This window comes from Betta splendens, chromosome 9 (assembly GCF_900634795.4).
Source record: "Betta splendens chromosome 9, fBetSpl5.4, whole genome shotgun sequence".
In the NCBI taxonomy this organism is placed as follows: Eukaryota; Metazoa; Chordata; class Actinopteri; order Anabantiformes; family Osphronemidae; genus Betta; species Betta splendens.
Window position 1 is genome coordinate 28147110 of NC_040889.2, and position 22873 is coordinate 28169982.

Sequence of the window (22873 nt, forward strand, 5' to 3'; positions counted from 1 at the left end):
TCACAGCATCTTGGTTGCACATTTGCGACACACACAGAAAACCCAGCAGCCAGCGATTCCCAGCCTGCAGGGGGCAGGGGTGCTCAAACCTAATCCAGCATCTATAGGGATCAGCCTTCTGACACGCGAGGCCCCAACTACGCGATCTGAGCTCTATTCCTACGAGAAGTGTCCTGTGTCTGTGAGGCGTTAGTCACACTTTATCGGCTGCTTTCTCCAGGATGGTGCTCTCTGTCGCTGCCGCTCCCTTTTTTATCCGCCAGACCTACTCCCACCTTGGAGCCACGCTGCTGGTGCTCCGGGGGCCTTTTCCTTTCATTACGCAGTTAAAAAACTTTTTATTTTGGTTAAATTAGTCGTCTGAGTCTGACAGAGGTGCCAGTGGCATCCACAGACCCACTTGGTGTGTGTGGCCTGCTCACTAGATTTACTGCACCTGCCTGCCAGGATAGCCTTTGGCCCCGGGGCTTCCATCTGCTCCTCGCTCACCCTGTGGAGAGAAAGGCAACAGGAATCAGCAGTGGATGAGTGCAGGACGCAGAGAAGAGATGGAGGGAGGCGACAGCGGTGAGAGAAAAGGCCAGTGGAGACACGGAGGGAGGTGAGACTGGGCCGACCACACGCTGCAGTTACAGACTAACAAACAACAGTCAATTTGTCGTATAGAAGAATTTAAATCTCTAAGCCGTTCACTGAGCGCCTTTTGTTTCCTCATGCAGTCTTGCCGAAGGAAAGGCGCCACTGCAGACATCGCAACGCTAACCATTCAATTAATCCGACAGTAAGCAGCACTAAAATGCGGCTGAGCCACATGCTGGTGAAGACTTCTGTGAGCCTCATGTTGATCCTCATCAACGTGAGCGCTGGATAACTCATGAGTCATTCCTTGTTTGTGGCCGGACGCAACCAAACACAGGAATGTTTAATTCAACATGCAGGGGAGGAGCCGGGCGGGTGGGTCAGGGATGGCACGCACGAAATCACAGTCTCGTGAAGCAAACCACATCCATGTACACGCCCAGAGTCTCTGTGCTGCTGTTACGACGGACCAACGCTGATGTAAGACCTGTACAAAACATGATGTCCACGCTCTCAGAGCAGTAAAACTTAATGAGATGTTAAAGGTGGCGCGTCTCATTACACTCACTGGCCACTTTATTAGGTACACCTTCAATCCTTCTCACTAATTCTTTTTTACAGGGTCATAAAGTTCTGCCACGTGTTTATTCCTGGGCCTCAGTCGGAGCTGGACTCATCCTGGACTGAAATATATTAAAAGATGGTTTGGTAAAATGTATGAGGGGGCTTAAACCTTCGAGGCATCTCCTAATGCAATGCACCTGACCTCACCATGTTGTGAGGCATCAGGGTCCCACCCTGGTCCTCCAGCGCCACCGTCCTGCTGGTTCTCCAACGCTCCCTGCTGATCACCTTGATCAGGTGTCAGTCAGCTGCTGATTGACTGAACACCTGCTCAGGTGATCACTATCATCTGAGTGAGGGAGCGTTAGAAAAGCAGCAGGACTGAGGCTCTGGAGGACCTGGGTTGAGCACCCCTGGTCTAACTGGTGTTTTACTGGCACAAGGTGTCGCCACTCATCCTCCCTGGACCTGCATGTTGATGTGCTGTTATAATGACTGTCCAAAGGAAAGAGTGAAATGTCTCCAGGAAAAAAAAGAGAGAGGAGGCAGGAGAAGATTTTTGTGTCAGTTGTGATGCAACACTGAGATAGGACGCAGGGATTTCACTAAGGAATGAGGAGGAGGAGGAGGAATGACATCATCCTCACTGTTTAACCCACTTGTGTCTCGGCCAAGATCGCTCTCGCTCGTTTTTCCCGCCAACATTCCCAAACGACTGAAGTCCCCATCACATTTTTATGTGCTTGTTAATATTTTCTCTGCGTCTCCCTTTGGTAACTATAAATGGACAGACATGCTGGAGTCTCAGCAGACGCCCCTGTTCAATGAGCAAACGCCCAGCGAACACGCAGCGCAGCCGTCAGACAGACGAACGGCGTGAAGGAACCGCAGGAGTCACCGCTTTGTAGTTTCAGAGTCGCTCATGATTTCAACCTGTTGAAAATCTGTTTGAACAGTTTGAACTGGTGGCTGGAGACTGAGCCATAGATGTATGTACTCACAGGTTCCCCTGGGAGAGCAGCAGGACCGGGATGACCTTTGTGTCCCTGTAGACACACAAAGCAGGAGTTAAAGAAACACAACTGAACGACTCATTGGCTCCAAATGATGTGATTTCAGCCGCCTTAGAGAGAACAAACAGGTGGCGCTGTGCTAGTACAGTAATAGTGCTAGTACAGTAATAAAAGAGAACCCTGAAGGTTCCGTTCCTGGTCCATAGTCAAGTAACTTCTACCTGATCGTCTTATTTATTGTGACGGTGCAGCTGCCGGACAAAGCAAATGTGCCTTAATTAAAGCGGGGACGGTACTGAGTAATGAACGGTCTGTCAGCGGGATGCAGAACGTGTGCATCCCCTCACATGACGACCAACGGAGACAGAGCCGCGTAGATGGAGTCATTAGGAAGCTGCTGCGTCAGAGCGAGCGACGCACAAGCATCCACACACATGAGCAGCAAAAACATGCTAAGCGCTCACGTAAGCTGGCACAGGCTCAGTCGCGTCCTGTCGGGTTAACGCTCACATTCATGCCTCGGCTCCGGGTTCGGCTGAGACAAACCCTCCGTAGAACTTGGCCAGAGACGAAGCCAGATGTTGGTCCACAGTTTTTCTATCAGGCTCAGTTTTACTCCACTCCTGTCAGACTGATTATTTGTCTATTTATCTGCAGCATGTGCTTCGAGTTGGAATCTTCCCACAGGATTTTTTTGGTATTAAAAAAGTCTCTGACCTGCAGCCACCAAAGACAAAGGAATGTGTCTGGGTCTGGGCCAGAGTCTAGTACAGTAACCACAATGTGCACGTGTATTCTACACAGTCAGCGCTTTCAGCGTTAATCGCTGTGTGACACATGCGCGGCGCAGGATGCCGTTTCCCCATTAGATCTTCCCCGTATATGAGGAGCAAACGGTTTTAATTAGTGTAACTGGCAGCAGATGAGGCGTGCAGCCGGCAGGCAGAGCATCTTCCCCACTCTTTAGTTCTAGCTTCACAACCTGCCTGGCAGGTCCGACGCATCATCTGGACACATGGCGCCGAGCAATTAAAGGCATGGGAATGTTATTATCCACAGCAGGAGCGAGAAACGGGGTGATGAGGAGGGGGGCGCGGGGAGGGGGACAGGAGGAGGGGGACATGAGGAGGGGGACGCGGGGAGGGGGACGCGGGGAGGGGGATGCGAGGGGGACGCGAGGAGGGGGACGTGAGGAGGAGGACGCGAGGAGGGGGACGCGAGGAGGGGGACGCAAGGAGGGGGACATGAGGAGGGGGACATGAGGAGGGGGGCGCGGGGAGGGGGACGCGGGGAGGGGGACGCGGGGAGGGGGACGTGAGGAGGGGGACATGAGGAGGGGGACGCGGGGAGGGGGACGTGAGGAGGGGGACGCGGGGAGGGGGACGCGGGGAGGGGGACGTGAGGAGGGGGACGCGAGGAGGGGGACGTGAGGAGGGGGACGTGAGGAGGCTGCAGAGCTAATAAGAAGCCCAGCGTTGTCTCAGGCCGCGCTCGGAGCCCAGGCATCGCTCTGCACCGCGTCTCTGCCTGAAACCGGCAGCGACGGAGCAGGAACTCGAGGGAAAAGGGTCCACGACGCTGGCGCAGGTAAGGGGGCGAGCAAAGCTCCAGCATCAACCGCTCATTTAAACGTGTGAGCGTCGGCCTCCTCCCAGAGTGGATGAAAACGACTGAAGAACATCTGCAGCCAATGAGCCGCGCTGATTGTTTGGCTTTGAGCTGCTTTGCCTGGACGTCAGCACTTCCACGTGTGGATGCAAGCGTCTTCAGGGTCGACACCAGCTGGAGCCCAGCAGATTATTAGAATAGAAACGCCCACGAGGTGCGAGGACGACTCCTCCTGAGGGGAGAGACCTCCAGCACCAGATGCTTTTACACAGTCAGCGGTTGCGTAACAGACAGTCGGGCTCCTGCCAAGGCGTTATTGCACTCGGACCATTGTGTCCCAGTGAGGCCGCGGGCGGATGAGTGGATGAGCGGAATAACCATGTGCTTACAGGGGTTTTCTCAGTGTCTCTAATTAGACCTCTGGCGTCTAAATCTAATCTCATTGTGACCTGTCGCTGTAGCAGGCACCGTGTGCGTTGCTGTCTCACCCCAGAGTTCTTCTGACAGCGCACCACAAAAATAGCCGTGTGATGATGAGCTGTCAAGTGCCGTCTGAAGAAGCTCTGTCTGAGCGCTTTTCTGCTCCACAAGCTTTTACGACTTTGTTTTTGGGAGCTGACGCCGCTGCGGCAGACAGTCAGGTGACTCTGGGGACGGAGCAGCATCTGAAGCCCGAGCCTCTTCATTCTTTTGTCTTTTACATCTGGGGCTCTGCTGGCAAATCCATGCATTTGTGCTTCAGCGAACCTTGGTTCCAAACTGGTCTGAGCACTGGTTCCCAGGTTCATTTAACAGGATGAATCTGCTGACTTTGTGGGAATTCAGCACATGTGGCCCGTTCTCTGGTTCTGGGAGGTTCTTGGAGTTATTGTGGAAAGTTCTTGTGAGGCTGTTTTTTACAAACAGCAAACTCTCCAGACCTGTGCCGTTAACGTTAGCAGGGAAGCTACAAATGTGCAGTAAAACATCTCCCTCCTGCGTCGCCGCTCGTGGTTTAAGCTAAATTTACTGCTTCTCTGACTCAACCTGACAATGCAAACAGCGTTTCTCAGTAGCAGCAGAAAATCTGTCCGGTACTGGTTGACTAAAACCAACATTAGACTAATCCAGCGTGCAGGTGTGACCAGTCAGCACATCTTAAACACTCACACACAGAACAAAACGGTCCTAATAATGATCAATGTGTAGCAGCGCAGCTCCACGGCTCACATTACTCTGCAGATCTGGGACTTTTCTGGACCTGCATCTCCGGTTCTGGGGGACTGGACCTGGCCGTGTGCCAAAGGCAGCACTCCAGAGGCGAACGGACTAATGCTGTTACACGGCAACAAAACACAGACGCCAAGTGGGAGAACGCTGACGGCGAGAAAAGGCCGAGGTCAAAGTGCTGCTCTGCCGTCGGGCCGATGCATCGTGTGAGAACGCTCCTGAGCAGCGCCAGAACACAGAACTAACCCGCGTTCTCCGCCTGTCCTACTTTTGCAGAGCAGCCGATGACATAACATGCGTTCGGAGGCAGCGTTTAACCTCGTAAACCTCGGCCTCATCGCTTCGGATGACGTAACAGGCCGGACATTCGCACCGGCAGGAGGACCCACAGGCGCGCCGGAGAACAGGTGCGATCCTCGACGTTATGTTAGGCTGCATCCAAGCGGCCTCAGAACAGCGCAGCGTCCCAGAGAAGAGAGGTTTAGAACCTGCAGAACTGATCTACACACAGCTGACCAGTTGTACCTTTCGTCCACGCTGACCAGGCGTTCCGCTGGGACCCGTGACACCAGGTTCTCCCTACGGACACAAAAGCTCACGTTTAATGTATTCAATGTTTACACACAGGAATGAAAATGAATGAGGTGAGTACTTTTAGTCCTTTCGGGGCTTGAGCGAGGGACAGACCAGGATCTCCTTTTTGCCCCTGAAACATACAAGCAGAGTGCAGACATCACTGGATTAATGCTGCTTCATCATCAGTTTGTCCCATTTATCTGCGGCTCCAGCAGTATTTATACGAGCGTGCGGTCCATTTGTGCCCTCTGCTGACTCGGTTTACACCAAACCAGTGAGTGATGGGGAAGGACTGGGCTCATTCTTCTCCCTTTTCAGGGCAGCGGGAACTCCAACAGCTCACTCCGAGCTCTGGCAAAAGAGCTGCTCAGTAATCGAAGTCTTATTGTTTCTCATTCATTCTAAAGTATAATGAGAAGTTATGAGCTGGTATGAATTCAGTCAAACAACAGCTGGTATCAGCTGTTTCACATGTTCTGACAGTCTTAATGAACCCAAGTTTGAGTTTGAAAAGTAATACTTTATCATGACTACTCAAGGAGCTGTTGTTCCAACCAAAGCTGTCGCTAATGGCAACATCACATTAACATTTCAGAGGTGGAAACACATGCGCTGCTGCAGTGCTTGATTTGAACAGGTCTCTGTTGAAAGTAAGACACATTTTCCAACTGCAGCGTATTGGTCTGTTTAAGTCTGCACGTCTTGGTGGGAATTGTCTCCAGATTAATTCCTTAAGAGCCAGGATTGCTCCTCTGGCCAAGAAAGCACGCACACACACACACACACACACACACACACACACACACACACACACACACACACACACACACACACACACACACACACACACACACACACACACACACACACACTCTCTGCTCACTTTCTAGAAGACCTTGAGCTTTCCACCAGTTATTTAACAGCCTTCCATACTTTTATTTTGAAGGTGATATAATGCGCTTTACGTTTTATCCCATTTCCTGCAGTTTGAGGTTTGTGTAGGTAGGAAGTAGAACTGAGCAAGGTCAGGTGTGGTTAGAATCCCGCTAGCACATGCATGCTGCACTGTAGGGGTGATGGCGTTTCCCTGGGTTGAAGAGGCCAAAGCATGGAAGCAATTATGATTTTCCAGTGTTTGAGTGGAAAAAGCAGTACATCTGAATGATGTATCTACAAACTAGAACTATGAGCAATGTTCCGTTTCATTCCAGCTTTAAGTCTAGCTCTGCGATATCAGATTGACACATCACAGAGCGGAGCCTCTCTCAGCTGGAAAGCAGGCCTACTCCAAGTGCCTGCACATTAGCGAGTCCGAAAAACGTCTGTTCTCTCCTAAAGGAAAACAAACGGCGACTCAAGAACTCGGAGGCAGCGTACTTTGAAAAGATGATCCGACCTCAAACATGCAAACTCAGAAAGACCACAAACAAACCCGGTCCAGCCCCGGCCCCTCGCGTTCACCCTGCCCTTCATGTGCTGCTCTTAGAACACTCACACATGGTGCGGATGAGCGATACGTCTATAAATAAACAGCCTCATTGTTTTTCCTGCTTTGCATCGTCAGCTGGTCTCGCAGCCGTCGGCCATGAGGAGCAGGAGTCCTGGGCTCGTGCTCATTTGTTAGTTCAGGGCTGCAGCATCTATAGACAGAGCTCCCACTCCTCTAACTACTCACCTTCCCTCCAGGTGGTCCAGGACGTCCTGGGTTCCCATGAGGACCTGGAGGACCCTGAGAACACAAACACGTGAATAAAGAGGTGCCCTGGCTTCTTTCCATCGTTGTTTATAGATGCTATGTGAGACACTGTGTAGCGTGCCTTGTCCTGCCTCATGGCTGGGACCCTTCTCATCCGTAAACTGAAGATTTATATTTTCCAATCACTTCGGGCCACAAACTGCAAGTATGATGCTGTGTGTGCTTAAAAATGATCCCCTGATGTATCTGTGCCAAACGTTTCATGAAAAAAGGAGCGGCTCAGGAAAAAGACTAAAACACAACATGTCTGTCTGCTTGAAGGGAATCTGAACTCATGCAAGTAAAGGGAGGATTGTTGGGAAAAATAAACCCACAACTTCCTGAAGCGTCCAAGTGAAGAGACTTCAGTTGAATGCGCTACAAAATGTTCAGATGCCCCAAACAGGAAGCTCCCGTGTCTTCGGCCCGTTTTCATGGGCTGCGATGGGACACAGAGGAGTCAGAGGTGGATCTGCACAGCTGGCCCATGTGGAGTCCCACAGTGCAGCTCCCTCCCCTCAAACTGAGCAGACCTCTTCCCTCACAGACGCTCGCAGCTGGACATATGGAGACACTTAACAGAAGCTCATGGACAGATTTCCTTCTCCTCCTCTCAGAGCAGTCCCCGTTTCCCTCCCTCGATATTAAAACGTATGGACGTTATTAAACCCAGATAGGAACTGGAGAGAGGAGGAGATGGGAGGGTCAGGACAAAGTATTACAAATTGCATTCCTGCAGCATGTAAGGTGAGGAGGATGACGGGGTGGGCGGGCGTTTATCCCACCGGAGACAGGGATAATGAGGTGAATGAGTTGCTTTGTTCATCTATCTTCACGAGGGGGAGAAGCGGAATGAAGCTCCACGACTGGAAAGACTTCCTGCAAACCATTTAGAGACGAAAACTGAGCCCATGAGAGCTAATGTAAACGCAGGTTAACACACAATACACAGACCTGAGGCGAGAGCATGGGGGGTGGAGGGGGGGGGCTGTTTGCCAGAGCTGCGACCTGGTTTACAACGCTGACCCAGGACTTTTACAAGGTTCACACGTGCAGTTGTGCTGCTGACACAGAGCAGGCCTGCTTCTACCGCAGGGGGGAAACACTGCAGTCTGAGCAGGTTCGTCTAAATGATCACAGCTTGTAGTTTTATTAATAAGGAACAAAACTATAAACATATATAAAAGGATATAAAACGAAAAAGATGCTTGTAAGTGACTGAGTCCATGCTGTGTGACAATATTATCATTCATGTGAACCGTGGGCTCTGGATCCACACATTGTGTCCTGTTACGGACCTGGAACAATCCAGGTCCAATAAACAAACTCACTGTTGTTTTATGAACCTTTGCCACTTAACTCCAACTCTGTAAATGTGCTGCCGATTAGCTTAAACGCGAGCAGCAGTGGAAAACACATAACCAGTACTGAGAAAACCATAATCGGCCTACGAGTGTTCACACGTGTGACTGATACGAAAGACTACATTTTACAACACACGTGTATCAGTGCAGCTAAAACAGAATCCTCTCCTCGGACGCGACTTTACTAATTCCGTTAATGTTTTCGGTTTCGCCAAAGGCCCGGCTCCACCGGCTGCACCTGTCAGGTTCAGCACAAAGCCCTCTCTGATCTCGGCCTTGTCTTCGGGGCCGGTGGACGCTGTCGCCGTGGGACCGTCTGCTCCGTCAGACTCAGCACCTCGCTGAGAGCTGGAGCCCTGAGGCCGTCACCGTCCTCACCGGAGTGAACGTCAGCGCTGCTTTGTGCTGTTGTGAGGTTCTGATCACGTGAGTTGAGTAAAACCCTTTTTGAATCGTTTTCTCCTGTGAGTCGCCAACCTGATGAATAAACACTATGGAGGGTGCTTTACTACTGCGTGGAGCTGCTGAGCTCCAGAGGGTCTTAAATGCCTTTAAGATGGGGACAAAGTCCTCTTTCTTCCCCGTGTGGAGATTGGGTTCCCACAGCTCGGCCCTCGGAGGCCCCACCGCAGGGGGCGACGGCTGCTGCAGGTACGAGCTCAAGCTCAGACCAACGCTCTGCAGCAGAACCCGGAGCAGAAGCAGCGTCACCTGTCTGCAGGATCAGCACAGGCCACGCGCCAACAGGCCAGATCCAACAGGCGGATTCATGTTCACACTGCGCAAGGTCGCCTTCCTTTCCACACCTGCCATATGCTTCCCATTCATTCGACACTGGCAACCTACAGATTGTTTGAGCTTCACCAGTGAACCCTGGCAGCAGCCGAGCACCGGCTCCAGAGCCACAGCAAGCGAGCGTCTGGCTGAGTGATGCTGAGTGATGCTGAGTGATGCTGAGTGATGCTGAGTGATGCTCGGTCAACGTGCCCACGGGTTTACGCTGCTAAAGGTGTCAGCACACTGTAATGCAGGATGGAGTGGAGCGTTGGTCACGGAAGAGCGGTTGATTCATACTCACACGTGGACCCCTCTTCCCTGGCTTTCCTGGCAACCCTGGAAGTCCTTGAAGGCCCTAAGGAGAGGATGCATCATAAATGAAAGACTAAAATGAGTCCAAGTGTCAGACATTCACCGGGTAAACACACACAGAGCTTCAAGACCCTTATTTTACATTACAGGAAGTGAAGTTAGAGGAAAGCTGCAAAGTGCTTAGTCAGCGAGACGCTGCCGGGCATGAGTGTGACTTGTTAAAGGCTGAAGCAGCCCAGACCCTCGTCAGCCTGTAGGTGTGATTCATGACTGGCACCGGCTCCAGCTCCGGCCAATCACAGCGATCACGGGCATCCGCGAGCTTTAAAACAATTTCATACATGGATTAGCAAAGCTCCGAAAGGTCAGACCTAATGAGGGGTCAGCGTGAGGAACTGCACTTTGCTCAAGATGCTGAGTTTTTACTTAGTTTCCCATGACTTTTAAAACGTTTCAAAAGAGTAAAAGGAAATCGAGCAGAAAAACAAGTCGAGGCCGTTCGGCTGAATCTGAGCTTGTGAAATGGCGTCTGATGTATGGACCATTGTTGTGGCTTCAGACAGGACCAATAGCTGTAATTACACTCTCGGCCGGAGTATATGGTGACGAGCCAACGGCTTTCAGCAGCCTTTACATTACTTCAGCTGCAACCCTCAGACTGTCCACACATGATAAGCACGTGGAGCTGCTGGGGTGGTCGCCACGGCAACGGATTTTACAGTTTTATTCAATCACTTGATTTACTCTTTGTAGAAAACTCATCGTATACATAAAGTACCGTCAGTCTGGAGTTGGATCTTTGCCTGTACTGTAAATTACTGATCTCTGTTTCACAGAATCACAACAACACTATAACACAATACTTTTTCATGTGTTTTCCTACACCTCTTAATAAAATTGTCTGAAATAATTTAGGTTCTGTGGTTTTTCAGACATTACCACACAACACAGAGTGATCACAGTTAGTTACCATGCGAATGAAAACGGTTGTAAATGATCAAGAGAATCAAGAGCTGTGGTTTTGTTTTCCTGCCAAAGCTTTACTTAAACATTCCTCTGATCAAACAGCATCTTATAGCAGACAATGAGTCAGACGGGCAATGGAAAATGTGGGGAACCAACACGAAAACAGATCACGACTGGAGCAGCTTTAATGTAAACAGTCCACACTGGTTGAAGAGTCACATAATAAATGCTTCCAGCATCTGCACTTCTAAAGTAAAATGTGCCTCTTGTGTCTGATTAAAAACAATCCACGTCTCCTTCATGGAACAAAACGTTTACCACATCATTTAACACTAAAGTGAACTAAATGCAATTTTGGTCCTTTCAGTGGATTTAATATCGACTGAACAATCTCAAAACAGAATCCAGCTTGAATTCTTTACACAATCATCTGTGACTGCCAGATTTAAACCAAGATGTGAGTGAGCAGCAGTTCCAGACATCAGAGGAAAGCAACAGGATGCACAGACTACAGGAGTCTCACCAAATGTCACTACAGGCCAAGATAACAAAGAGTGCAGGCAGCAGGCGCCCTGAGGGTCCATGTGTTCATTCACAGCTCACACACTCACCTGTGGACCCGGCTCTCCCTTCAGTCCAGGTGATCCAGGCAGCAGGGAGAACTGGGTGGGCTCCAGCTCAGAGGTTTGGAAGCCATCCGCTGCAGCTGAAGTGGCTGTGGCCCAGGTGGGTTCTGGCTCCGGCGCCGTTGGACCCACTGTGGTCGACTGCTGTTCGCGGGAAGAGGCCGTGGGCCGGACGTTCGACCGCCGGGTGGACGCAGGTACAGGTTTCTGGGAGTTTGGATCCTTTCGCTTCGTGCTCTTCCCGGCATGGGAAGTTGGTTCTGGTTTGATCCAAAACGATGTAGTAACAGTTTGAGTCTGAAACTTTGATGGGCTTTCGAAGCCGGAATGAACCAGTGAAGAAACAGACAGAGTCGCAGGTTTGTGAGCGCTCACAGTCTGATCTACAGATGCTTTGGTCTTTATCAGGGAGCCATCGGTTGGAACGACAGCAGTGCTAGCGTTTTCCTCAGCCGGCGTCAGAGTCGGCCTCTGGCCTTTTCTGGAGCGCTCGGTCTGTGACAGCGGAGTTAAACGAGCGACAGTGAGGTTCGGATCTGTGGAAAACAGAGGTAGAAGAGCCGGAAACACGGGCCGATAAGTGTCGGCGTCTCTGCAATGTTTCTTAATGTAATCGCAATAATTATGAGCTGCCTTCGCAGAGGGATAGATGTCAAACTGACAGATGGCGCCTTCAAACGCCACCGAGTGATGGTGCATTTTTCCAAGGAGGAAGAACCCCTCTGGGTCCAGGGCCTCGTCTTTGCTAGGATGCAGACGGGCCTGGAGGCTGTTGGCTCCACAGGACGTGTGCAGGGACACCTGACGGCCGCGCACCTGCACGGCCAGGCTGTGCCACTGGCCGTCATGCACGTCGTAGTCGAAGGTCACGGGGCTCCGCGGGCCCACGTGCACCAGAACCTGCCCGGGTGAGAACTGCAATGCCAGCTGCACTTTACGCTTCTTGGACAGGACTGAGAAGAGAAAGGCGCTGTTGACGCGATGGACAGACAGGCTGAGGACCAGCGACAGGTTGGCGGCGCTGAAGGGAGCGGGGAGAACAGCGGGCAACGGCACCTGGATCCGGGCCCTGGGGGTGAGGATGACTCCGGACCTGAAGGGGATGACGCCGTCGGGGACGGGTCGCAGTCCTGAGGACGACGGGCCCGAGAGGCCGAGCTGCTGCAGAACGTCCACATCTGAAGAGGAGAGAGAGGTTCAGTTGGACGAGCTCCTGTCATTGAATATGAAAACAAGGTCATCGCATACGAGCACTTAAGCCATTTAAAAGACAATCCTCTAATCATTTGTGCGAGATGTCGTTTAACAGCCTCCCACTCCAGAGCCATCACAAGCGTCAAGTGAAAAAGTGCAGTAATGTCTGCGATCATGTAATTGTTGCTGCGCCACTAATGGAAATCCTGCAGCAGGAGCTGGTTTTAAAAGAAGCCGGCACGAAGCGTCCAACAGAGCCGCGCGTCAACATCCATTACCGCAATAATGTGTTTATTTCTGTTCAGTCCCTGGAAATGCTGAGTCTCAGTGGAGGCTGATTGAGGTCTGATCGCTCGCTGACTTTCCGCAGGTTTTAACGCTGCTTTCACCTCATGGAAACAAATGTGGATCATGATGTGTAAACTGCACTGTTCTGCTCCGAACTGGGTTCCACTGGATTCTTAGAAAGTGGAGAGCAGCTAATTACCATATGCAGATAAATGTTCATTGTTGGTGAAGGTCAGATGCTATTTCTTTTTTTAATGAGCGTTGCAGAAATAAGGACAAATTTCTTAACCTCCTCCAACGTGCACGTAGCATGAAACCACCTGCCCACGTGTGCATGTCTAACAGCCAAAATATTCTGAACTAATACAATCACAGCAGCAGGGACAATCACAAACAGAGAGCTTGATGGAAGGAGGACGGTCCCAGAGACGTGTTGGACTGGCTCCGTGCCAGCTGCTGAACCTGCCACATACAGTAGAGCCGCTCTGATTCTGAATATGAACCACGTGGAGTCACCGCTTCGAGTTGGGAGCTTTCAGGCGTCCTCGTCCATCTTTCAGCTGGAACACGCACAGATTAATGCCTTCACAGGCTCAAGTCTCCTACGGATGCTTTTTATAGTGAACCTTCAGGCAGAGGCCAAGAATAGAACTCGTTAGAGACTTTTAAAGCGTTCCTACTGTAGATTAGGGGTTAAGCTCCAGCGTTAGGTAGAAGTGCTTCTTATCATTTAACACACATACATGAATCAGGACCTGCTCTCACAGAAAACTGAAGGAGTTTCTTCTCAGGAAACGGGAGTGAACCAGCTCTGACTTCACCGACAGAACCAGTCAAAAGTCCCAGTTAAACTTTTCCAATGCATCTCGCTGGGAGCTTCACTAGTTGAATCATTAAAGTCAAAGAGTATTTCAAGACCTCCAGGGTGCGTTTTGTGCCTGAGTAGTCATTGAATTGTTGATGGCTTTAAGGTGGAGGTGCACGGTGAACCAGTAACCCAAGGTTGCTGGTTCAACTCCAGCAACTGGAGTTCAGCCCCTGAGCGATGTGAGGAAATGAGTCAGTCTGAGTCAGTCGTCATCATTCATCTGAGATCATTCATGCTCGTCACAGCAGGGGTCCGGGGCCGGGTCGGCCTGCTCACATCAGTCAGGTCTCACTCCACTAACTGCAACCATGGTCCCTTCAGCTCACTTACCCTGCGCTTGCGTGAGCCTGAAGGAGCAGGTGCAGCAGGAAACCGCCCAAAGAATCAGAACTGTCCTAAAGAGGAAGAACAAACAGAACAGACAGTCAAGGTCCAGAAAAAAGTCACTAAAACATTTAATAACTTTACACACAACAGTCTGATCAGCAGCAAAATACGTTCTGTAAATCCCTGTGCAAGCTGCACAACGACCGAAGCTTCAGAGCAGACGTGATTTATTAGCTGCAGTAAACGCTGCAGCTCCAACTTGACACCCAACTGTTGCCACTGAAAGTCAGAGCTTTGAACCAGAAGCTGCGAAACCCGGTGGGTTGAGCTGTAACATGCAGGAATGGACCTGACACCTTGGTTTAACACAGGCTTCAGACCGAACGGCAGCAGCTCGGCGCCGCTCAAAGAGCCCAGCATCGCTTTGAGGACGGGCTCGGACTCTCGCCGTGGGACCAGATATGTGCTGCTCAGCGCACGGAGCAGCTCCGACGAACCCACGACCTGCTGCATCTCAGACGTCCGGGTGACAGGTTCACGCTCATGTCAACACAGGAAGAAAAGCCTGGTTTCAACCAAACGTGAGGAGTCCCCTCAGCGAATAACGGTCCACGGGGTCCCTCATCAGCCCCGTCTTTGACACCGGTGACGTGATTCACCTCACACACAAACGCTCCATCACTGACTCTCATAAAACACGATGAGCAACAGGAATGTGGACGCGTACAGCTGATCCGGCTGTGAAGCGGCCGTGAACTCTGGGGGTGACGATCCGTCGGCCAGCGGATGTTTTAAGTGGCACGAGCTCAGTGACCAGGGCCGTAATGAGAGCAGCAACAGGAAACCCTCAACGCTTGTGGTTTTCCACAGAGAGCCGGTGAAAAAGCTGGTCAACCGCTGACACGCGGAGGTTTCCTTCCCACTCCGCGCTCTCATGCGCTCAGCGGTAATAGGATGCAGCGCTTTGACTTTTATTTCCCCTCCCACTGGGACTTCCGGCCACCCAGCTGAGGAGGGGGGGGGGGGGGGGTCAGTCTCCTACGTCTCCCTCAAATCAGTCCCAGATCGTTCGGCATCCCGTCCGGACTCCATTCTAACAGTTGGCACCGAAGCACGTCCAGAACAGAGAGACCCGTTTAGCAAACCTGCAGCAGATAAACTCTCCCACCAGGTCCAGATCATGATATGAGCTGACATTCCGCGCACTTTCTCGCGTCTTTCACGTTCATCAACACCACTAGACACAAACGTCGCCTCGTCAGACGCAGGGGACGTTCAAGGACACAAGAGAAACGGAGACTTTGACTGAAACGCGGATCTGTGTGGTTTTCACTCACCCCCCGACTCCAGCGGCTCTGTGTTTGGAGTGCGGGGCATTTTCCGGCTCCATAGCGGTTACTTCATTCTTCCGTGGGACTTTTTACTGCGGTCCAGACGAGGCAGACAAAGTTTTTCCATCCCAGGTGTTCCGTGAAGGTGACGCGGGGAGCGGACGCGAACAACAGCCCAACAGCGGCGCGTGACAATAAGACAAGGTGGGAGCGGCGGAGGCGATGCTCCCCGTCACCGCCCGCGAGTTCCTGGAGGCTCCTTCCACGAGATGACAGCCAATTAAAAGCGGGCTCCGCGGCCAGAGGGCTCCACCTGTGCGCGTCGCTCCTTCCTCACGCGCGCCTCGGCCGAGCACAATGCGCCTCCGAGCCGCGAGAGGACAACGAGTGCGCGCGTGTGCGCGCGCGCGCGCAGCTCCCCGAATGAAAGTTTACTGTGAGCGGAGGCGAGCGGTGAGAGCCGGGACGGGGCAACGCCTCCCTCTGTCGCCCTCAGCGGACGTCGAGGGAAAGTCCTGGTGCGGACGCTCTCCTTCCACTGCGGGGCCGTGGGAGACCGAGCCCGGGTTTTTAATGCGAAGGTGCGTGTTCACGTCACCAGCTGGTGTCCGGCAGGTGTCAATATTACAATTAGTATTTTTAGTGTATATTTATATTAGCTGATTCTGATGGAAGTCAAAACGTTTATTTTGCACGATAAATGAAGAATATTAGTTAAAAACTATGATCAGTGTAAACGTTTGACTTTGACAAACGCTGGTTATTGAGCAATAACTGTAAGACATGAGGTAGTTGAGGGGTTGATCCATCACCACACAACAGGTGGCGTCCAGGACTGAGAAGTGATGAAGTGCAGCTGATGAGGCTCCACATCCACCCTGACCTTGCATTAGTTTGATTATTTAGTGCTCCCCTGTGGACGAAGGATGCAGCGCTCACTGCGCGCCTCCTTTTCTGCCTCTCAACCCTCGTCTCTGTGTGTTTGATGGAGACTCTGTTGGACTTGTACCTCGCGCTGTCACGCGACACTGAGACGAGTGGACCGGTGCTTCGTGACGGCCCGTTCGCCTGCTTCAGGCAGCGGTTGTGTGTGCGCTGTGAAATTCCTCTGCCGAAGAAAGTGCTCATTGAGCGGCCTTCAGCAAACACGCTGCGACACAGGCAACAGAGCGCCGATTCAGCCGCCTGCAACCGGATCCCGGCCCGTCGCACAGAGCCTCCTCTCAGGAGGAGGAAGCGCCGCGTCACACATCACTCCCGAACCCGTCGGGCAGCTTTCGTTACCGCGGCTCCGGGTCGCAGACAACGGGAGCAATGTCCTCGCCGCGCGCAGCAGCGCTCGGGACGATCTGGGGCCGATCTGGGCTCTAACGTTTCACGGGGCTCGTGATGATCCCTGCGGAGGCCTGTGGGAAAAGCCCCGCGGCCGCATCGGAGCAGTGAAGGGAAACCTGCTGGAGGTTCCATCCACCACCAGCTGCAGGAGGCGTTTGCAGCTAATAAGAGTTTCTGCAGTAAGTGAAGGTTCACAAGGCTTCAAGTGAATGATGCTGATGACGGGTGAACTTTAGAGGCGTGTGGACTTTGACATGAGCACCATTGCATCATCGTAGAAAATCACCAGACTACCGTAATTGTTGTAAAGTTACAGTCGGTGTCAATTCAGATAAAGTTCTGTCATTCTTATGTAACGTGGTCCCAGCGCTCGGACGCTCACGCTGGTTGGTCCCTGACGTGTAAAAGTCCCACACTGGTTTTCACACGCGAAACCAACACCTGAACGCAACAGAGCCAGCGTTTTAGCCCTGATGTGGGGCCTGCAGCAGCTCAGCCGGACGGGTCGGCCTCATGGGAACCAAGAACTCTGGAGGGAAGAGGTTTGTTTTTGACCTCGATGCTGCTCACATGAAACCACTGGCAGGTGGACGGCGCTGTGCGTAATGGAAGCAGTGTCTCCAGGCAGTCGGAGGCTTTTCCTGCAGACAGACGGTGTCAACATGAGTCCCGTCTCTGCGTATCTACATGAATCATCTTTGCTTAATGGAGCAGTTGCGTAATTTAACAGCATCATTTGCTTGTGTTCAATCCGAAGATTGTGGGGATTTATTCCAGTGAGCGACAATCATTGAAAAGAGGAGGAACGGCCTGAAGGGTGCATCGTCTGCGGCCTCTCACATTCAGGCCCGAGTCTCTTGTTTTACGCGGAGTCGTGTGGACGTGGGGCAGCGGAGCCTGAGCACAGCTGGATCCAATAAATGCCGCTCCTCTGCTCATCCACTCCATATATTACAAATGGAAATTTAGTGGAAGGCTCCATTCTTTGCTGAATAGAAATCCACTTTCTGTATCGTCTCAATATCTGGGATCTATCTGTGTGAATAAGTAACGTTTTATAAAATAATTTTTCTGTTTTTACTTTATAAAGTATTTGCTTTAATACAAATCAGAGACAGAGAAAAGTAATGGCCGACATCATGATGCTGCCTGAGCCTCCGGGTCACTCACGTCCGGTGTTCAGCATCTTTCAACTCATTTAGACCTTTCACTCGCACGATGCCGTGAATCCAGATACACGTCTCTTTTCTTGCTTCTCAATGAAATAATAAGCATTTGAAAAGCAAACGGAATCTTCGGAGGCCGACATTAGATGTGGTAATTATTGCCAAGTCCTTCCCCCGCGGGGCTGCAGAGAGGCAGACGCTGCTGCCAAGTCGGAGGCATTGTTGTGGTGACATTTGAGCGGAGGATCAAACCGCTGATGAATAATCCATATTGAAAAGCTGCTCTTTCTGCCAAATGTCAAACAGCAGCAGGAGCCATTGTTGAAGGCGCAGCCTCTAAAACTTTTCATTCACCGTGATCACAAAGCGCTGTGACATACTGTGTGATGGAGGCCGTGGAGGCAGCGGGGAACAGAAAGCTGCTCATAATCTGGACGTTTTAAGGACAGTGCAGTGAAATCCACTGTCCTTTATGCCCACATTCATATTCCTAGAGTCGCTTTAAAAGCAGAGTCATGTTCTCTTTATGAATCCACAAATGCCTCAAAATCAGCCTCAAAAAGTGAATCTGTCTTTTGTTGTCAGTTTTCTGCTTCCAAACCACAGTTGTTTTAGCAGAAACTCAGCGTGATGACAAGCCTCTATTAAAACCTGAGGTCCAGTCCAGTTTTCAGCTGTTTGCACTTCACAGTCACTGCAGTTAAGAAGAGTCTCACCAGCTGTAATCGCATATTCAACATGCAGGACAAGTTGGATGATATTTTATTTCATGATGCATATGTACAGATTATCAAAACCAAATGCTGTAAAGAAAGCGCTTGAATAGAAGATGGAGCTACAGGAAAATTCTGATGGAGAAACTTAAGGAAGTCTGAATTACTGAACCTCCCATGAGAGGAAGTGACTTTATTTGCTGCGTTTCTGCACTGGGAGGTCAAGAAGCTCCCCAGACGTTACAGCACATGTCTGCAGCATCAGATCCAGCTACGACTAGCGCCACCCTGAGCGAGGCCTCACCAGCGATACAGTACCTGCCAAGGCCTGAAAGGTGAAACTGGCTCTGCAGCAAACTGTAAAGTCCTGACAGATTGAGCCTCTGTGATTCCCAGATTGCTTTGGGGCAGAGCAGCTGAAAGAAGCTTGTAACACGGCGGGATTTGTTTCAGGCCGAATTCAGATAACGTGAGCGGCGAGACAATGGGGTCACTGATCCGAGGTCTGTTGTAACGGTGAAGCATGAAGGCCTCAGTGGAGGAGCCGTGGACGACAGGGCGGCTCCTGCTTGAGTCGTGCTCAGTCGCTGCAGATGTTACAGGCGAGGACATTAAAGGGACATCTGAGCGTCCCAGTGCTCCCAGTAAACGTCCCTGTTCAAGGTGCAGAGCCCACACTAGACACTGCCTCCTCAGAGGAGCAGAACCTCCGCAGATGCAATCTTCAGGTGTCTCATTTATCTGTCGTCCTCCCAGGGATTTGCCGAGCGGCTTTATCGGGATCCACAGAAAGGAATTCGCACAGACGAGATACGAAACGTGAAGGGATCGGTTTCAGAGGAATCACCCGTGGCAGCCGTGAGAGGAGAAGATAATTAGCACTCTGACGGGCTTTGATCAGGTACAGTTATTTTCAGTATGTCGGCGTTGATGGAACAATGAGATGACAGCCCCTAAAATCCACACCAAGGCGGCCTAGTTGTGTTTTTTAAGGTTGTGAATAGAAGCAGTGTGTAGTAGGAACGACGAGGACGACAAAGTGAGGGCGTCTCATGCACTCGCTTTGGATCCGAGAGAGAAGGATGTGATGATGGAGAGACGCCGTGGGTAAGTCATCCGTGACCTGCTCACGCCGTGGGTGGAATGAATCACGCAGAGGCAGTAAATAACACGCTAAAACGACAGGAGGAGCGCAGTCGCTTTTAGCCGAGGAGGAGGTGTGGAGTCGCGAGGGGCAACGATGGTGGGAGACGAGAAGGAGAACGCGAAAAGTCACCAGGAAGAAGAAAGGTGCCGTTCATGGAGCGCTTTGAAAAGGCTCCAGACCAAAGCAGGCGCCCACACACCTGCCAGGTCTGAGTGTGTGTGTGTGTGTGTGCGTGCACATGTATGTGTGTGTTTGTGTGTGCTTGCGTGTGTGTGTTTGTGTGTGTGTGCTTGCGTGTGTGTGTGTGTGTGTGTGTGTGTGTGCTTGCGTGTGTGTGTGTGTGTGTGTGTGTGCTTGCGTGTGTGTGTGTGTGTGTGTGTGTGTGTGTGCTTGCGTGTGTGTGTGTGTGCGTGCACATGTATGTGTGTGTGTGTGCGTGTACGTGTGTGTGTCTGCATGTGTGTGCGCGTGTAAGTGTGTGTCAGCTTCTTCTACTCTGACCTCTAACTGGGACCGAGTCTGTGCTTTGTTTATTACAGTTCACCAGAGTTTTCTCCCACCTCCTCATTTGCATTTCACCTCCTCCTGTATCCGGCTCATTAATCCGGCGCTGATGTTGTTTTCATCCAGGCTCAGGTGTCTGAGCGGAGCCTGCGTCCTGCAGAGCAGCGCCCCCATGATGTCGTTGCCTCCCACGTCGCTGATGTCGTTGCCGTCCAGGTCCAGCTCCCGCAGCCCCGCGTTCTCCCTCAGGACGTCCGCCAGCAGCCTGACGCCCGGGTCGCCCAGCCGGTTCTGGTCCAGGATGACGTGGGCCAGCGAGGCGCTGCCCCGCATGCTGTGGAACAGCTCCCTCCACGCCGCCAGGTCGGCGCCGCTGCTCTGGGCCAGGCCCAGGTACTGGAGCTGCGAGTGGTGGCGCATGAACCAGGCCAGCGCCCTCACGCCCTCGCTGCCCAGGCCGTTGCCCCCGACGTCCAGCTCCAGCAGCGTGAAGGCCCTGAGGGGGCTCCACCCGGGGGGCGGCTGCAGGACGGCGCCGAGCTCCGCGTGGAGCTGGACGGCGGCGGCGGCGGCGGCTCTCGCCGTTTGCTCCTGCAGCTCCGCGACTCCCATCAACAGCGCCAGCGCTCCATGGTCGCGCAGTCTGTTCCCGAACAGGCTGAAACGAGAGGGAAAAGGCTGGTTGCCGTGGCGACCGGGAAGCGGCGCTGCCTCGTGGTGGCGTGAGCGGGCCTTACTGCAGGCCCTTGACCCCAGGCTTGGCCCTCAGCACGTCCAGCAGGATGTGGGCCCCGTACGGGCCGATGAGGTTGAGGTTGAGGTTGAGCAGCGTCACCTCGGACCGGCTGCTCTTCAGAGCTCCTGCCAGACTCAGCAGGTGGTCGTCGGTCAGGTCCGTGTTCCTCAGGACCAGCTGGCCCACCTCAGCCGATGAGCTCAGCACCGTCATCATGGCGTCGAGCTGCAGGGGAAGATTTCTGGATTTATTATAAACTATAAACAACTGTCTTTATCATTTGGATATGTCATTTTCTATAGTTCACAGAGGACCAGAGGATGCAGCAGCATCGGGCGACTTCTAGTTGACCTCAATGTCCAGACAGCAGGTTTTTGTAACACACAGAAATGCGTTTGGCGTCAGGGAGCAGAACGCAGCGGCCTTCACGTAGTTACTGTGTGTGTGTGTGTGTGTGTGTGTGTGTGTGTGTGTGTGTGTGTGTGTGTGTGTGTGTGTGTGTGTGTGTGTGAGCCTGAGCTGTGAGCACGACAGCGCTCTGCAAACGGCGTCCGTGGACACGTGCGTTCGGGCCGGACGCCATCTTCACCCGCCTCTTCGCGAGACCTTGAGGAATTTTTTAAGCACTATTGGAGGCTCCTTCATCATGATGAGTGCGGCCGAGCCAAATGTCTGCCTGTCCCAGATACAAGTCTGACCATTTGTTGTAGGTGCTCATCCAGGTCAACCTCTAACGCGCTGCTTTGTGTTACGATGAATCTGCACGGAGCCTTTTTCAGACGTATTGAGGTTCACACCAGCGTTTAAAGGCCTGTTTCCTGCCGCTGCAGTGGATCCAGTGTTTCTGGGGTCACACGGCCTGATCCTCTGGCTCAGTGCTCTCATTTACCATGAACACATGATATTTGCGGTTTGTGAGTCACTGTAGTTTGTGTAACAGCCACAGTTTAGGCTGAAAATTCAATTTGTGCTGATCCGGTCTGAACATGAAACGAATGGGAAATGTATTAATCTAAAGAGCAAATTGTTTTTCTATGAACACTTCATCTGATTATTTAACAGTTAATTTACAAGCTCACTTGAGTGAATCCTTTAAAAGTTCCTAATTAATGAGACGTTGCTGCGTGATACAGCAGTGTGTTTATTTTAAGGGCTCGTTGCTCTGATTTGGAGCCAAGAGCATTTCTGGCAGAAACACGCTGTCGCCGTGGTAACGCGTGTCGTACACACACCTGCGCCTGCAGGTCCTGCTCCTTCGCAGGCTCCTGGTCGCCATCCGGCTCGTCGGCCGCCGCCTCCTCCTCCTCCTCTGGCTCCGCATCAGGCTGCGAGGCCGCGTCACTTTCGGCGCTGGGCTCCAAATCTGAGCCTGCGGCTCTGGGGCACGACGACAGCTTCTTCTGGAGCCGGCACCTCTCCAGGACTTGGCACAAACAGAGAAAAACAGTTCAGCCGCAATGAAACCATCTTGGCTGAAGCCAGAGGCGCACGGAGCTGTGGATCAGCACCGCTGACTTGAGAACGTTTGCATGAGGCAATGCAGACGCAGACGCAGGCGTGAGGGTGTGTCTGCGTGACCTCCGTCATCCTCCGTCATGCAGACGTCCTTGAACGCATCACTCTCCAGCTCATTCAGCCTTCTGCTAGATGTGATCCGGGCCCCGGGGGTCCGGTTGGTTCCTGCCCCTGCGCTTCCTTTACTCACTGTTTGCCTTGAACCACTTGTGTCTGCTCGGCTCCAAGGCGCCGCTCATCTCCACACATTCAGCGTAGAAGTCCCTCCGTCGCCCCCCGTCTCTGGACCCACGCGGCCCCTCCCCCCCCTCCCCGCTCCGCCTCAGCAGGACTTCCCCCGCCTGCAACGAATCTGTAAGAAGAAACGCTCTTGTTCCTCCACTTCCATGTAAACGTGTGGCTGCTTCCATGAATCCTGCT

The 22873-nt window shown here is 52.2% G+C and overlaps 2 protein-coding genes across 6 annotated transcripts in view; both read right to left on the minus strand.

Annotated features, from left to right (window-relative positions):
* col27a1b (collagen, type XXVII, alpha 1b) overlaps positions 1-15702 on the minus strand; it is a 35536-nt gene extending 19834 nt beyond the window's left edge. For 2 of the 5 annotated variants that reach the window (XM_029161315.3, XM_029161312.3), the window contains exons 1-9: positions 15344-15679; positions 14010-14074; positions 11315-12507; positions 9727-9780; positions 7225-7278; positions 5626-5679; positions 5499-5552; positions 2145-2189; positions 437-490 (exon numbers count right to left, since the gene is read on the minus strand). In XM_029161315.3, the coding sequence (XP_029017148.1) occupies positions 437-490; positions 2145-2189; positions 5499-5552; positions 5626-5679; positions 7225-7278; positions 9727-9780; positions 11315-12507; positions 14010-14074; positions 15344-15396 (1626 nt within the window). In that variant the 5' untranslated portion in view covers positions 15397-15679. Of the gene's footprint in view, positions 1-436; positions 491-2144; positions 2190-5498; positions 5553-5625; positions 5680-7224; positions 7279-9726; positions 9781-11314; positions 12508-14009; positions 14075-15343 lie in introns of all 5 variants that reach the window. The other 3 variants (XM_029161311.3, XM_029161313.3, XM_041072177.2) reach the window with 3 other exon arrangements.
* A 2882-nt stretch (positions 15703-18584) lies between these two features.
* Positions 18585-22778, minus strand: LOC114861752 (NLR family CARD domain-containing protein 3). Its single transcript, XM_029161321.3, has 4 exons — positions 22644-22778; positions 22171-22361; positions 20940-21163; positions 18585-20860 (listed from the first exon to the last, which is right to left on the minus strand). The coding sequence occupies exons 1-4, from the start codon at positions 22690-22692 to the stop codon at positions 20263-20265; spliced, it is 1062 nt and encodes a 353-aa protein (XP_029017154.1). The 5' UTR covers positions 22693-22778; the 3' UTR covers positions 18585-20262.
* Positions 22779-22873: the final 95 nt, after the last annotated feature.

Coding starts and splice junctions, on each gene's coding strand:
- LOC114861752 (XM_029161321.3), bottom strand. CDS start 22,692: ATGAGCGGCGCCTTGGAGCCGAGCAGACACAAGTGGTTCAAGGCAAAC. Junction 22,362..22,643: donor CAAGTGGTTCAAGGCAAACA/GTGAGTAAAGGA, acceptor GTTTGTGCCAAG/TCCTGGAGAGGTGCCGGCTC. Junction 20,861..20,939: donor CCTGGGGTCAAGGGCCTGCA/GTAAGGCCCGCT, acceptor CTCTCGTTTCAG/CCTGTTCGGGAACAGACTGC.